Source organism: Dendrobates tinctorius, unplaced genomic scaffold (assembly GCF_039654945.1).
Source record: "Dendrobates tinctorius isolate UK_male_01 unplaced genomic scaffold, ASM3965494v1 ptg000231l, whole genome shotgun sequence".
Classification (NCBI taxonomy): Eukaryota; Metazoa; Chordata; class Amphibia; order Anura; family Dendrobatidae; genus Dendrobates; species Dendrobates tinctorius.
The window spans coordinates 18,638,253-18,655,486 of NW_027361898.1; the positions used below are offsets into that span (position 1 = coordinate 18,638,253).

Consider the following 17,234-nt stretch of genomic DNA (forward strand, 5'->3'; position numbering starts at 1 on the left):
GTTGGACCTACTCACTTTTGGACTTTCTCTATTCCAGACATAAGGTGACAATTAACAAAACCCAATGACACCAGGTTGAAACTGAAGGAGACACCAACGGCTCCTCTGATACCTGCAATTATTATTATAGCATCACTATGTACAATGAGATCATTAGGTTTGCTCCATTGTATATTTTATAATGAACACATTGTAGGATCAGATTATCCCGTGTTGCGAGTCATACCCAAGGTGTTGCTGATTCCCGTTCTCACAGTTGATGTTTGCACATTGGAGACGAAATATTCATATTCTTCTCTTACCAGTAAAGCAAGTTTTATCCCACCAAGGGAGTGAACACAAACCTTGGTAGAAAAAGAAGGTAAACCACTGAAATGTCTTAGTAAACACACAAGCTGAGCATACATATATTCCATTCCTTCATGTAATAGAAATTAGAGGAGTAAGGGGGTTAACAAACACTGAAATACATTTTTTCTAGATATTAATGGTTTAATTAAAAGCTATAAATTGAGGCATACTCACCTATGTGCTTCAGAACACATGTCTGTGCTGTATGGAAGTCACCAGGACCGCTGCAGGCAATCATAGGTGACTAAAAGAGCACATCATCTAATGTTTTTCTGCTCTTTTTGTCACTTGTGAGTACCTGCAGTGGTCATGGTGGCTTCCAAAAGGAGCAGACATTGCTTATGGAGCTGGTAGAAACCCCCAGTGCAGCTTACGTTGCATGTATGGAGGTGTTGAAAGGTGAGTATTACATAACTATAGAAAAATAGACATGAAAGCATCAAAATTGTATACATTGATCTATTGAACTAAACAAAAAAGTAAAGTTCTTAGTTAATACTGTGGTCAGAATGTATAATCACATTTGAAGTGACTTTGAAGGGTCCATGTGACAGAGAATATCCAAAAGAAACACCATTAAAATAACTGCACCTTCAAACTACACAAAGCCACATTCAAGAAGTTTATTAACCATTCAGGTGCTTCATGGGAATTAAAGCAATGTCAAATGAAAAAATGTACTCTTTTTCCCACAAAAATTATTATTATTATTATGCATTTATAGAGCGCCATTTATTCCATGGCGCTTTACATGTGAAAAGGGGAAATATAGACAAGTGTAATAAACATGTGTAAGACAAGGGACACACAAGTACATAAGAAGAGGGGACCCTGCCCTCGAGGGCTCACAGTCTACAGTGATGGGTGAGGATACAGTAGGGTAGAGCGTGGAGCAGGTCGGGCGGTGGTTCAGTAGACCGAGGATCATTGCAGTCTGTAGGCTTGTCTGAACAGGTGGGTCTTCAGGTTCTTCTTGAAGGTTTTTGTTGATGGTGAGAGTCTGATGTGTTGCGGCAGAGAGTTCCAGAGTATGGGGGAAGCACGGGAGAAGTCTTGTATGCGGTTGTGGGAGGAAGAGATAAGGGGAGAGAAGAGAAGGAGATCTTGAGAGGATCGAAGGTTGCATTCGGGTAGGTACCTGGAGACCATGTCACAGATGTATGGAGGAGACAGGTTGTGGATGGCTTTGTATGTCATGGTTAGGGTTTTGAACTGGAGCCTCTGGGCAATAGGAAGCCAGTGAAGGGCCTGGCATAGGGGGGAGGCCGGGGAATAGCAGGGAGACAGGTGGATTAGTCGGGCAGCAGAGTGTAGGATGGACTGGAGTGGTGCCAGAGTGCTAGAGGGGAGGCCAGAGAGTAGGAGGTTGCAGTAGTCAAGGCGGGAGATGATAAGAGCATGCACTAGTGTTTTTGTGGTTTCGTGGTTGAGGAATGAGCGGATCCGGGAAATATTTTTGAGTTTGAGGCGGCAGGAGGAGGCGAGGGCTTGAATATGTGGTTTGAAAGAGATCGCAGAGTCGAGGATCACCCCAAGGCACCGAGCGTGCGGGACTGGAGAAAGCGAGCAGCCATTGACATTGATGGATAGGTCTGGTGGAGTGGTAAAGTGAGATGGGGAAAGATGATGAATTCTGTTTTGACCACGTTCAGTTTGAGAAAGCGAGCAGAGAAGAAGGCTGAGATAGCAGACAGACATTGTGGGATTTTGGTCAGTAAGGAGGTGAGGTCGGGTCCAGATAGGTAGATCTGCATATCATCGGCGTAGAAGTGATACTGCAAAAATGTACTTTAGCACCAAAATTTGAAATTTCACAAGGGAAAGAGGAGAAAATGGACCATACAATTTGTTGTGCAATTTCTCCTGAGTACGCTGATACCCCATATGTGGTAGGAAAACTACTGTTTGGGCTCACGGCAGGGCTTGGGAGAGAAGGAGCACTATTTGACTTTTGGAACACAAAATTGTCTGGAAAAGATAGCAGATGCCATGTTGCGCTTGGACAGCCCCTAATGTGCCTAAACAGTGGAAACCCCCCACAAGTTACCCTATTTTGGAAACTAGACTCCTTAAGAAATTTACCTAGATGTGAGGTGAGCACCTTGAACTCCCAGGTGCTTCACAGAATTTTATAACGTTGAGCAGTGAAAAGAAAAAAATCTAATTTTTCCTACAAAAATGTTATTTTAGCCCCAAATTTTTTATTTTCACAAGGGTAGTAAGAGAAAATGAACCTCAAAATTTGTTGTTCAATTTCTCCTGAGCACACCGATGCCCCATATGTGGTAGGAAACTACTGTTGGGACACACTGCTGAGCTCCAAAAGAAAGGAACATGGATCCTCTGTGTACCTGAGAGAAAGAAAAATCAATGGTGGCCACTGAGATCCTCCTGCAAACTCCTTTATCTCCTGTGATTCAGTGCTGTGCTTGGGTGCATGGCTCAGGCGATGTAACAAGCTCATGTGAGCCCTGGCAACGTGAGTGCCAACACCACTCGAACGGGAGTTTAATATAGGTGTTATTATTTTAACGGGGCCAAACATGGGGACTGAGAAGGGGTTTTCCAAGTGGTGGGCAACCCCTTTTAAATAAAGAACAAAACCATATGCTTCTTTTTCATGGATTATGGAACAAGTACAGAAAGGTCACAGAGAATGTAGCAGGGTGATACTGAATTTCTCACATATTGCCTTGTTGTGACTCACCCTTGTATAGCATGAGGGCACTGAGTATTCTGAATGATATCATGGTATATTATAACCAATTCAGTTGTCTTGGTTTGTCTGTAGGTTGCTCTTCTTGCTCACTAGTTCTGTTTTCTGTTACCCACAGAACCAATAAAATACCCACCAGTTCACCATCCTCCTGAGCACTTATAGAAAGGTCAGAGAGGTCCTGCGCCTGTGCACTGCAGTACTTTACTCTGCCTTCAACAGGGCCTGCGCGGGAACCATGGCAGAAGTAAGGAGGAGAACGTCATCGCAAGAAGATGGGAGGCGCCGGACCAGACCGCGACACCTATTGGACCGGACCCTGGGGTGAGTATAATCTAACTCGTTTTTCTTATCTTTCAGGTTACATCGAGAGCTTATCTGCAGCATTACAGAATGCTGTAGATAAGCCCCTGATGGCGGTGGCCGCATCTCATAGGCCAAAAATGAGATGACAGATTCCCTTTAAATATAACCCCCCACATTCCCTATATTTTACAATATAATACCCATTGTTTCAGCATGCTTTGTTGATCATCAATACACATTTACCGATCATATTGCTAATATTCAATTTATAACAACTTTAGTCTGTTCCCACGTGCACAGGCATATATCCCATTTCATTACTACACACTTAAGGCAAACTGCACTATTATAGGCAACACAACTTGCTCTATGCGCACCATCTCATGAGATATGGATGGCGCTCTGCATTATCCACATCCTACCACTTCTCTTCTACCATAAATGAATCAATCTCTACCTAGAGACGACCACTGGAAGAGCTTTCCATCTCATGATCTAATACACCCTGTATCCTTTAAATCAGTGGTCCCCAACCTTTTTTGCACCGGGGACCGGTTTCAAGCAAGACCATTCTTCCATGGCCCGGCAGGGCGGGGATGGAGGTGTGGCAGGGGCGGGGCTTTGTCATAAGGGGGCGGGGCTATGGACACGGTTGTAGTGTAGCAGTGCATACTTATAATTAAATAACATTTATAATGTGACTCAACTCACCATAGGTTTTGAATAAATGCTCCATCACCCCCTTCTCCCCATCATTGCCTTCACCCCATCACTCCCTTCTCCCCACCATTGCCTTCACCCCATCACTCCCCTCTCTCCATCATTGCCTTCACCCCATCACTCCCTTCTCCCCATCATTGCCTTCACCCCATCACTCCCCTCTCCCCATCATTGCCTTCACCCCATCACTCCCTTCTCCCCATCATTGCCTTCACCCCATCACTGCCATCTCTCCATCATTGCCTTCACCCCATCACTGCTGTCTCCCCATCATTGCCTTCACCCCATCACTCCCCTCTCCCCATCATTGCCTTCACCCCATCACTCCCCTCTCTCCATCATTGCCTTCACCCCATCACTCCCTTCTCCCCATCATTGCCTTCACCCCATCACTCCCCTCTCCCCATCATTGCCTTCACCCCATCACTCCCTTCTCCCCATCATTGCCTTCACCCCATCACTGCCATCTCTCCATCATTGCCTTCACCCCATCACTCCCTTCTCCCCATCATTGCCTTCACCCCATCACTGCCATCTCTCCATCATTGCCTTCACCCCATCATTCCCCTCTCCCCATCATTGCCTTCACCCCATCACTGCCATCTCTCCATCATTGCCTTCACCCCATCACTGCTGTCTCCCCATCATTGCCTTCACCCCATCACTGCTGTCTCTCCATCATTGCCTTCACCCCATCACTGCCATCTCTCCATCATTGCCTTCACCCCATCACTGCTGTCTCCCCATCATTGCCTTCACCCCATCACTGCTGTCTCCCCATCATTGCCTTCACCCCATCACTGCTGTCTCCCCATCACTGCTGTCTCCCCATCATTGCCTTCACCCCATCACTGCCTTCACCCCATCACTGCTGTCTCTCCATCATTGCCTTCACCCCATCACTGCTGTCTCTACATCATTGCCTTCACCCCATCACTCCCTTCTCCCCATCATTGCCTTCACCCCATCACTCCCCTCTCCCCATCATTGCCTTCACCCCATCACTCCCTTCTCCCCATCATTGCCTTCACCCCATCACTCCCCTCTCCCCATCATTGCCTTCACCCCATCACTCCCTTCTCCCCATCATTGCCTTCACCCCATCACTGCTGTCTCCCCATCATTGCCTTCACCCCATCACTCCCTTCTCCCCATCATTGCCTTCACCCCATCACTCCCCTCTCCCCATCATTGCCTTCACCCCATCACTCCCTTCTCCCCATCATTGTCTTCACCCCATCACTCCCCTCTCCCCATCATTGCCTTCACCCCATCACTCCCTTCTCCCCATCATTGCCTTCACCCCATCACTCCCTTCTCCCCATCATTGTCTTCACCCCATCACTCCCCTCTCCCCATCATTGCCTTCACCCCATCACTCCCCTCATGGCCTTCTCCTCATGTCCCCATCTCCTCCAGGGCCAGGCTACACAAACACAGACACACACACACACACACAGACATACATGTACACACACATTATACACACACACACAGACAGACATACATATACACACACAGACACCACCTCTCTCCTCTCACCTGTCGCAGCATCGCCCGCGCTTCCTCGCTCTGACACAGCAGCGGCGCGCTCCTCTCTGTGTCAGTCAGAGACAGGAAGCGCGGGCGGCGGGCAGGAAGCTGGACGGGTCCTTGCAGCTCCGCTCCTGCTATTCCCTCTTGCAGGCAGCGGAGCTGCTTGATCGCTCCCTGCCCGCCGCTAAGAACTGCTGCGCGTCGCCCCAGCCCCCGCTACGCCACTGACCGCCCCTGGCTCCCCTTGTGTCCGCGGACCGGCAAGGGCACTGCAGCGGCCCGGTGCTGGGCCGCGGACCGGCGGTTGGGGACCCCTGCTTTAAATGATCTACTTTTCACACTATCATAATATAGCTTACCATACTTAATTTATCAGTATACCTATTACAATATTTATATTGTCATGCTTATATTTCCATATATGATGGTGCATATTACCACTGTTAAATTGAATGAAAGTTTCTGCTGTTAGATGCATTTTCTATAAAATAATTTTTTGAGTACTTCTTATATTTTGAAAGAAGAGAAAGAATGTCAGTCAATATACATAAAAAAAACTTTTCTTAACGTTGATGTCATAATGCCTGTAAGAATTTTCACTTCTTTATGTATATCTTACTCAACCTCCTTAATTTTTTTTTTTTGTATACATTTATTTTTCACAGTTCTGAGGAAGGTTTGATTGTAAGCCCGAAAAGGTTTATCTTCTTTGCCTGAATAAATTACTCATTTCACTGCAAATTCTTCTGAGTGCAAAGTTTATTTGCTTATTACTGAATAAATCACAAGCCAATATTAAAATATGACCATCAAAAATATATGTACTATAAAGGCAAACTATGCAGCCATGTTTCACATGTTTGACAAACAGTCAGGAGAATTAGCTGCTGGCCAACAGTTGACAGCATTCTGATGTTGGAAATCAGGGCTACCAAACTGCTTTTCTTTTTTGGACCACTCACCCACAAACCACATATCACCACCAACTTTTATTGACACATTTGAAAACCACAAGTCATTGAAATAATTAATGACTCCAATACGTATGTGTATAAATCCATTGGATCTAACCAGTGTATTTATACACATACGTATCTACCTACAGTGCCATATTCTTTCCATTAAATGTAGATACTAAATCTTTTATAAAGGGATAGTTGTGTACATTTCACACCTTGTCATGAAAGTTTTGCAATTAGAACTTGCGCATGCACACTACCCTGTGAAAAAGCGGAACGCAAAACGCTCGTCGGGGCATTTGTGATATTGTGGACGGGCGGACAACTGTGGGTATGTGTTGTTGTCTACATATTTGCTGACATATACTGCTTTTTGCACTAGGCACGTTAACATGACCATCATGGATTTGATTTACTTTATGTATACCGATATGTTGGTGCTTATATAAACATCATGAGTTCCCAGAGCCTGTACCCATTTCCCTTATCACCTTTTTGTGCACTTTACTCGGGTAAAATTCCTTTCCTCTCTATATGTGCTATGCTGTCATCTTATGACTGTGACTATTTTTAATATGAATTGTAATTTGAATGAAATTTATTACTTCTTTAACACTCTTTTTGTGAGTGGTGTGCTTTGGATACCTTGTATCCACATATGAGCTAGCATTTAGAACTTACTAGTTTATATTGATTCATTGTTTGAGATATCAATGTTGTTCTAAGAAACTCGGCCCATTCCCGGTCTCCTTGAGGATTTTCTTGTGTTCCAATCATGTACAGGTCATGGGACACACAGACAGAAGCGCTATCCAGGTTCCCTTCAATCTTCCTTGCGGATAGCCATGAAGAAAGAGAACGAGGAGGAGTTGAGCCACCTGAAGAGTCAAAGCTTTCATTATTTATAATCGTAAGACAAAAAGGACACTCTTTTCCCTTATGTTTGACTAATGATAACCTATACCCATCCTATACTTATAGACTATACATATAGACAATAAGCACTTCTGGTATGTGTACCAGATGTTCACTTACGTGATGTGTACCTGTCCAAATATTTACAGTTGCCCAATGCCAAACAGATCTTCTACACAAAATGATAAGTGATGTGATTGCCATATTATCCATTAGAAGGGCAGGATGGCACCTGTCCGAGTGCACAGCAAAATAATAAAATAACAGATACAGTACAAACAATAGCTGGCACTTACATCTTCATAAAAAGTGCGTTATTAAATCCAAATTAAAAACAGCAGCAACAATGGTGCACATGGTGGCACTAAAAAATGTTATGAAGAAGGCTAAAAAAAAAACCCACACACTGCACTCTCAGGCGACGTGTTTGTGACCTACATGGTCCTTTGTCAAACTTTGCCTCCTTCATAACATTTTGTGTTGCTGCTGTTCTTGGACTTAATAAAGCACTCTTTTTATAAAGATGTGAGTGCCAGCTATCGATTGGACTGTTGGAGTATTTTGTTGTGTACCGAGACAAGTGAGCTGACTGCTCCTACAGTGGGGAAAATAAGTAAGTTTTAACTTAGGAAATGATGTCATTGTATCCTCACATCTTACTGTATTTCAGCAAGTTGTTGTCATAAGATCCTTTGTCAAGTTTTATTTTCGAAGTACCTTAATGCTTTCTGGATGTCTGTAACCCATGTGTGGTTAGTCATTTTATTCATCTGTGTAAAGCTTCACCTATTCTTTAATGTATTCGGACAATAAAAAAGCTTTGGCATCAGCTGTCCTTCCACTTATCTTCCAGGATTGCATACTTGTCGCCTTGGAATTTTACGAGTCCTTTAGCTGTCATAGGTTTTATGGATAATAGTTCTCCTTCTAGACTCGAAACATACAACACGTCTTTTACTAGTGTAGCTAAGTTCTGTCCATTAATACAAACACAATCTGTCACTTTTTATGATGCAATTTTGATGCAGACACAACTCCTCCGTTGACTCAGGTCATACATACTCCTAGCTGTATCCTCCTATTGGTTTTGTCTTAGAAACGCACTATGAATTTGCTTTAAAATTACCAGATTGAATATGCTCTTTGTGTATGACTGATGGAGGTCAATGGGACATAAACTTAGTTTTTTTCATTTCGACCTATCCAGTGAATACAATAAATTGCATCATAAAAAGAGTGCCAAATTCCATTTGTATTGTATTCTGGATTGGGACCCTATACATGCATTTACCACTAGGAGTGCCGTGCTTCCCATATTGTCTATAAATTCTCTCCATTGTTAGTGGGACATGTTCAGCATATTCTATATTTATTCTGCTACCATCAATAAAATACCGTACATGATATCCTTGTTATTATGGTTAAGTCCTGTGAAAACACTTACGGTATGTAATTTGACATATGACTTCTTGCTCCGGAGTCAATGCATAAACCTTGTAATGTCCAATTATTTGTTAATTTTAATGTTCTATTCCATTTACAGTATCTGCACATGAATCAGAAATTGTAGCTTTAATGTTTGTCTAGTGCTTTTGAATATTGTTTCTCTTGTTCTGTTTTCCATATTGCACTGTACAGTCTTTCTTTAGTTTCTCTATTTGACGCTCTTGTTTATTTCATGTGTAACCATGTATCTATTGCTTTGATAGTGATTCCACTGTCACCTTCTGTGGAGTCCTGCACACATTCTTTTCTTTGTACTCATCGACTAGCCTGGTTATTACAAATTCTAGTAGCCGGTCTGTGTCAGGGCTTCTTTTTAGTCTAGTAGTAGTTCATTTGTAACCTGTATGTGTCAGGTAAACTGCATATCAACATGGCTTCAACATGGCTTTCTCTTATATCCTTACCTACTGATCTCAGGTGTGTGATAACTTCTGCCATTATAAAAATATGTTCTTGCATATCCTTTTTTTTTGCTTAGTCTCATTGTGTACAGTTTCCTTAGCAGAAATAATTACTTACTTAACAAAAGCATTTTTGCAATGCATTCTACGTGAATTTAGCAGACTTCTCATATCTTACATGGATCAGTTGGTCATCCTCCACTGATATGCTGCCTGTCTGCTTTTCTTGTTCTATTCCTGAAGTCTCTCTTTAGTAATAACCTCCCACGATCTGGTGATCTCTGGTTGTAGTTTGATTTCCCTCTCTGTTGGACCACAGCTCGTGTTTCCTCTCTCCAACGGCTGATAATGCTGTTGTCTTTACTTTGCTGTGTTGCTTCTCTGCAGGCGTTTTCAGTTCATCGTTTGGTTTGTACTATCACATTCTGGCAAGGACAATTTATACTCTCCTGGCACATAAAAGGCTTTGATGGCAATTTTCCAAGTTAGATGGATGTTTGGAGTCCCAGCTCCCCAGTCAAGGATTCTGTTGCTGAAGTTTTCTCTATTGCTTTTCCTGCAGTTTATTTGTGTGTTTCCCTTCCCAGCACTCTTCCCATTTTGTTACATTTAGGGTTTAGTGGGGTTCCACATATATATTGAAGGTCTTTTGGGTTCCTTTCTTTTTCTTCTGTCTTTCATGTGGAGTGCCCGCCAGGGCTGTGGGGTACTCGGTACTGGGCCACTTCTTACAGGGGCAGTGGCACGGCAGCGGTGACCCAGTCCATGGCATGGGCCTCCAAAAAAGGGGAATATTTACAGGGGAAAAATAAAGAGTTTGTAATAAGTGTTCGTGACGCCACCTGTGGTATCTGGTCAGAGGTGACCAGCGCTGCAGTGCAGGTCCTCTGGGACTGATGGTGTGATGCAGCAGAGTTGGTATAGCTCTCCACAGGCAGAGCTTTGTCCCAGGGCAGCTTTGGTAGAGGTAGATGATATGTTTGAGGATGATGGCAGATGAAGATAGATGTAGCAGTGCTGACTGAGTGTTGCAGTAAGAATCAGAGGACACAGTTGAGTGCAGTTCCAAAGCTTTACTCACAGTTCTGGTGTGCATAGATGCCCGCTTGATGCTGCGTCCTTCAGGTGAGGGGCTCAGTCAATTCCCAGGCAGATGGAGAACACCTTTCCAGCACTCCCTTCAGTATATGCCTTTCCTGGCGTCTCACTGTGTTGCTTTCTCGCCTCTTCCTACACAACACCTCAGTCAGTGTCCAAGGCCAGCAGCCGCGGACCTTGTCGGATAACGTAATCTCTGCGTTTCCTTGCTCCCTTTTGGCTGCCTTTCCAGCAAAGATAACTGTGGTTTGTGGCTGAGGTACATAAAGGTGCCTCAAATATCGGCTTTATAGCTGAGTCCATTGTTCACTCCACTAGGCTAGGGGCCAATATCCTTCTGCAACCTGATCCCTCCACCTGACATCAGTCAGCGTGGAGCGAGTCCCACGGGCAGGATGGTCACTGCTCTGTGTCTCTAGAATCCCTTCCATCTACAGGGAGCTTCCTTCTGTTTCTTTCCCTTCCAGCAGCTCCTCCAGACCAGGAGCTGCTCCACACATGTCTGTTCCCTTCTTCCCCTCTGAGAAGACTGTCTCCACGCGTCCTTCCTCCTCTTCCCCTATGGGAAGACTCTCTTGACTTCCTTCTATTCTCCCGTACTAACCCTCAAGCTCCACCCACCTCCCAACACCCTTTATGACCAAAGCAGGTGTTATCCAGGGTGCCCTGCTACTCTAGGGGGTGTGTTGGTTGCAGGTGTAAGAGTACTGTCAGATGCCTTCACCTTACCTGGGAACTGGGATACCACACCTCTGGGTGAGGTGCAGTACCTCTGTGGTGAATGAACCTTCAAGGGCACCACACGTGTACAACTGTGTGAACATGTCTTTAGCCCTGTATCTCACCCCAGTCTGTGTGCACTACGTTCTGCTGTTGTTATTTTGGGTTACACTCCCTGTATAGTTGAGGGTGCAGTTAAGGACCCTCACGGTCAGCCAATGTTGAGTGGGAGTGCCATTGCATAATTTTAGGGTGCCAACCTCCTTGGTAAGGCAGTGACAAATCAGGGTCAAGTTCGGGATTTGCCTAATCTGTAAAGGAACCTGTAGTGTGCAGGTTTAACATCTGCCCTGGTTTCTTCATCCTCGTGCAAGTGCTAGGACTCAGCCATAACATTTTATCATTATTCAGCTTGGTCACTGTCAGTTTATGCTATGAGTTGAGGGCTATTTTTATTCTCTTATATACACTCACTGGCCACTTTATTAGGTACACCATGCTAGTAACGGGTTGGACCCCCTTTTGCCTTCAGAACTGCCTCAATTCTTCGTGGCAGAGATTCAACAAGGTGCTGGAAGCATTCCTCAGAGATTTTGGACCATATTGACATGATGGCATCACACAGTTGGCGCAGATTTGTCGGCTGCACATCCCTGATGCGAATCTCCCGTTCCACCACATCCCAAAGATGCTCTATTGGATTGAGATCTGGTGACTGAGGAGGCCATTTGAGTACAGTGAACTCATTGTCATGTTCAAGAAACCAATCTGAGATGATTCGAGCTTTATGACATGGCGCATTATCCTGCTGAAAGTAGCCATCAGATGTTGGGTACATTGTGGTCATAAAGGGATGGACATGGTCAGCAACAATACTCAGGTAGGCTGTGGCGTTGCAACGATGCTCAATTGGTACCAAGGGGCCCAAAGAGTGCCAAGAAAAAATTCCCCACACCATGACACCACCACCACCAGCCTGAACCGTTGATACAAGGCTGGATGGATCCATGCTTTCATGTTGTTTACGCCAAATTCTGACCCTACCATCCGAATGTCGCAGCAGAAATCGAGACTCATCAGACCAGGCAACGTTTTTCAAATCTTCTACTGTCCAATTTCGATGAGCTTGTGCAAATTGTAGCCTCAGTTTCCTGTTCTTAGCTGAGAGGAGTGGTACTCGGTGTGGTCTTCTGCTGCTGTAGCCCATCTGCCTCAAAGTTCGACGCACTGTGCGTTCAGAGATGCTCTTCTGCCTACCTTGGTTGTAACGGGTGGCAATTTGAGTCACTGTTGCCTTTCTATCAGCTCGAACCAGTATGCCCATTCTCCTCTGACCTCTGGCATCAACAAGGCATTTCCGGCCACAGAACTGCCGCTCACTGGATTTTTTTACTTTTTCGGACCATTCTCTGTAAACCCTAGAGATGGTTGTGCGTGAAAATCCCAGTAGATCAGCAGTTTCTGAAATACTCAGACCAGCCCTTCTGGCACCAACAATCATGCCACGTTCAAAGGCACTCAAATCACCTTTCTTCCCCATACTGATGCTCGGTTTGAACTGCAGGAGATTGTCTTGACCATGTCTACATGCCTAAATGCACTGAGTTGCCGCCATGTGATTGGCTGATTAGAAATTAAGTCTTAACACACAGTTGGACAGGTGTACCTAATAAAGTGGCCAGTGAGTGTATTTCTATATACGCTGAGGTATTTAATTGTATGCCAGAGATGTGAACCTCTACAAGATTCCTTGTCTCATCTCATTAACCCCGCTGTGCTCTTTCTGCGCCTGGACTCATGACCTGCTGCAGATATCAGCTTTCAGCAGAATCATCCAATACTCAAATATTGTGGAAGAATGTACTGTTTGACAAATACTGTAGCAACCATTATTTCTGTCATCTCAGCATGGAGGATATACAGAGAGTTGGCATAAATAAAACCGAGAGGTCATACTATGCAGTCTAGAGGAACTACATAAGAGTATGCTAACAAACTCCAACAGTTAATACAGCACCATCTGCTATCTACTTAACACAATGTCTCCAGGATAAATCTGCAGCTACTGCTATTACGCCAACACCCAGAAAGGAATGAATGATACCCAATAATTTGGGAGTTTATAGCAGTTTATCTACTTTGGTGCTTCAAACACATCCCTGTTATATTTACCCATATTCCAGGTCCCGACAAATACAGACAGACTGTGGGGTGCAGTCTTTTGGGTCCGAAGCTGATCAGTTTGTTTCAGCTATAGGAAAAGTATCATAATCAGTCTAGTGAGAACTGTTAGCTACTGTACATTGCAAAAGCAGCCTTTATTTTCCTACTTACATGTTGAGATTCTTTTGCTCTGTATGTCTTAATACCGGGTGAATAACAAGTTGCCAGAGAAGTGGAGCAACCAGAAACACCCTCATTGTATGTCCGTTTGGCCTGTAAACGTGTAAAAAGTAGCACCAAAAATAAATGAACATACAATAATACGTTTATTCGATGCATAAACTTTAATTAAATTCTACCAGAAAAAACTAATAATCATGACAATTATAAGATAACAAATGAGCCTTTAAATAAAAAATGAAAATTTGAAAAGCATGTATCCTCATTAAAATATATCTAAAATAAAAAAAACAAAAGTAGTTTGAAAATCATTAGAGCTGATAACACTGGTCAACAGCATTTTTGGTGCCAAAGATATTTCATCGAATTTAGGGTATTTTTGGGGTGCTGATTCTGAATATGTCATCAGTTTTGCCAGATTGGCTCAAGTTTTTGAGATTTTTGGTATCTTATTTATAGCACTTGTTGGTAAATGCGACGCATCATCTCATTAATTTCTTTGGATTAGTACTTGAACTGAGCAGTTCTCAATATAGTTTTGTGTTAATTAGTGTTCTAAAAGTTTGTTCATAGCTTGATTTTTGCACTAACTTTATGTTGTTGTCTGTTTTCCAGTGAAAAGCATGAACTCATCAAGAAGAAGTTGTCTTAACGATCCAGACTCATTCTGTTACATTTGTGGTGAATACACACTGCCAAAACATAGAAGAAACATAACAGACTTCGTAAAAAAAGTGTATTTTGCCTATTTTGGGGTTATGCTTGGGGACCAAGACAAGTTTTGGGCACCACACATAGTGTGCAAAGCATGTATCGAATTATTACGAAAATGGAGCAAAGGACAAAGAAAAAGCTTCAAATTTGGTGTTCCAATGGTGTGGAGAGAGCCAAAAAATCATCATGATGACTGTTATTTATGGTAAACACAGGTACAGGCACATCTTCACAATGAGGGACAGGCCTTCTTGCAGATTCCATGTTACTCCCATTTTCGTTTCTTATGCTTATTGAATCCTTGCACTTGCACTGCACAGAAATAACAGTCATCATGATGATTTTTTGGCTCTCTCCACACCATTGGAACACCAAATTTGAAGCTTTTTCTTTGTCCTTTGCTCCATTTTCGTAATAATTCGATACATGCTTTGCACACTATGTGTGGTGCCCAAAACTTGTCTTGGTCCCCAAGCATAACCCCAAAATAGGCAAAATACACTTTTTTTACGAAGTGTGTTATGTTTCTTCTATGTTTTGGCAGTGTATATTCACCACAAATGTAACAGAATGAGTCTGGATCGTTAAGACAACTTCTTCATGATGAGTTCATGCTTTTCACTGGAAAACAGACAACAACATAAAGTTAGTGCAAAAATCAAGCTATGAACAAACTTTTAGAACACTAATTAACACAAAACTATATTGAGAACTGCTCAGTTCAAGTACTAATCCAAAGAAATTAATGAGATGATGCGTCGCATTTACCAACAAGTGCTATAAATAAGATACCAAAAATCTCAAAAACTTGAGCCAATCTGGCAAAACTGATGACATATTCAGAATCAGCACCCCAAAAATACCCCAAATTCATTAAAATATTTTGGACACCAGAAAAAAAATTTTTTTTCGTTGACCTGTGTAATGTATTTGGGAAGTGTTCTAGTGCTTTCTGCATCAAAGAGGCTTATAGGACATCATAATGCACTAATAATTTATGGTAATGTTTATGGAGACCCAAAGGTCGAACTTATGTTATAGAAGTAAGTAACAACTGGAAAACTAATAGATAAGTCATTAATAAAGAAAAATGAATGTAGAAAATGGACCAAATGATTTTCTCCTTTCTTATTATCTGGTCTCATTTTTAATGGGGAAGCTGGGAGTCGTACTCCTATCTGATACTGATGACCTGTCCTAAGAATAGGCTATCAATATTATTATCCCAGAAAAATCTATTTTTTCATTTTTATCTGAGCCCATCAATTTTTGCAATTTACCTTGTGTTCCAGAGCAGAAAGTGACTGCAGAACAAGCGGAATGCTGCACATGAGACCGTCCAGTATATCGACCTGGGGTGAAAAACAAGAAACCATGAATGAAAGCATTAGAAATATAAGGATAAGTCTTCAATGAATATTAACTTCCTCAAGTACTTATACCTGTCATATTAATTATTTGCCTGATATTTATATTACTTATATATACTAGGTGGGCCATTTATATGGATACACCTAAATAAAATGGGAATGGTTGGTGACCCAGATCGGCGAGCTGAATTTGCAGAATGGGCAAAGCAAAAATTGGAACAGGACCCTTAGTTTACACAGAACATTATGTTCATGTGATGAGGCAAACTTTTTTGGATGGGCCATTTATATGGATACACCTAAATAAAATGGGAATGGTGACAGGTTTCTTGCGTAGGGTGTCTTGTATTGAAATCTGCTGCAATGACCCGGGTACTGCGTTCACCAGACATCAACACAATTTCTATTCGCTCCTCACATGTTAACCTCTGCGACATGTCAATGGCTGCAAACAAAGAGAAACTTGTAAATAACTCATGAAAGAATAAATTTATATTAAAACCAAGCAAACCATTGTTTTTCTTGTGAAATTCTCAATAAGTTTGATGTGTCACATGACCCTCTTCCCATTGAAAAAATAAAGTTTTATCCAAAATGGCCGACTTTAAAATGGCCGCTGTGGTCACCACCCATCTTGAAAAGCTTTCCCACTTCCATATACTAATGTGCCACAAACAGGAAGTTGATATCACCAACCATTCCCATTTTATTTAGGTGTATCCATATAAATTGCCCACCCTGTACATACAGTATATAATATAATAATATAACACTTTCAATGGTATACACAGCTGTATGTTTTTATACAGGTAAGTATTTATTGTGTGTCAGTTTTAAATACAGTAAGGCTATGTTCACATACAGCATTTTTGCTGCGTTTTTTTTTCTGTAGCCAAAACCTGCTCCCTTGGCATTAAAAACACTGTGTTCAAAATGCATGTTTTTAGCTTTTTTTGCTCATTTTTCAAGGGGTTTTCGCTGTGTTTTGTCACTGTTTTGTGCAGCATTTTTGGTTGCGGATTACGTGTGCATTGTTTACAGTACGTGTTTAATAAAGTTAGTTTTATTAACAAAAAATTACGCAAAGCTGCTGTCCAAAACATTTGCAGTGTTTTCTTACTGCTTTCTATGGGTAAAAAAGGCTGGAAAAATGCTGAAATTATTGACATGGTGCAGATCTCCTAAAAACTGCAGTTCCTGCAGGCACAGTGCCTTGCGAAAGTATTCGGCCCCCTGGAACTTTTCAACCTTTTCCCACATATCATGCTTCAAACATAAAGACACCAAATGTAAATTTTTGGTGAAGAATCAACTAGTGGGACACAATTGTGAAGTTGAACAAAATTTCTTGGTTATTTCAAATTTTTGTGGAAAATCAAAAACTGAAAAGTGGGGCGTGCAATAATATTTGGCCCCTTTAACTTAATACTTTGTTGCGCCACCTTTTGCTGCGATTACAGCTGCAAGTCGCTTGGGGTATGTCTCTATCGGTTTTGTACATCGAGAGACTGAAATTCTTGCCCATTCTTCCTTGGCAAACAGCTCGAGCTCTGTGAGGTTTGATGGAGATCGTTTGCGA

The 17,234-nt window shown here is 42.5% G+C and overlaps 1 protein-coding gene across 1 annotated transcript in view; it reads right to left on the reverse strand.

The window, feature by feature from the left end:
- Positions 1-17,234, reverse strand: part of LOC141059916 (phosphatidylinositol 3,4,5-trisphosphate 5-phosphatase 2B-like) — a 143,935-nt gene that overhangs the window by 30,672 nt on the left and 96,029 nt on the right. Inside the window, exons 7-12 of the mRNA XM_073556120.1 lie at positions 15,566-15,637; positions 13,563-13,664; positions 13,401-13,479; positions 7,270-7,466; positions 227-344; positions 16-112 (exon numbers count right to left, since the gene is read on the reverse strand). Of these exons, the coding sequence (XP_073412221.1) occupies positions 16-112; positions 227-344; positions 7,270-7,466; positions 13,401-13,479; positions 13,563-13,664; positions 15,566-15,637 (665 nt within the window). The remainder of the gene's footprint in view (positions 1-15; positions 113-226; positions 345-7,269; positions 7,467-13,400; positions 13,480-13,562; positions 13,665-15,565; positions 15,638-17,234) is intronic.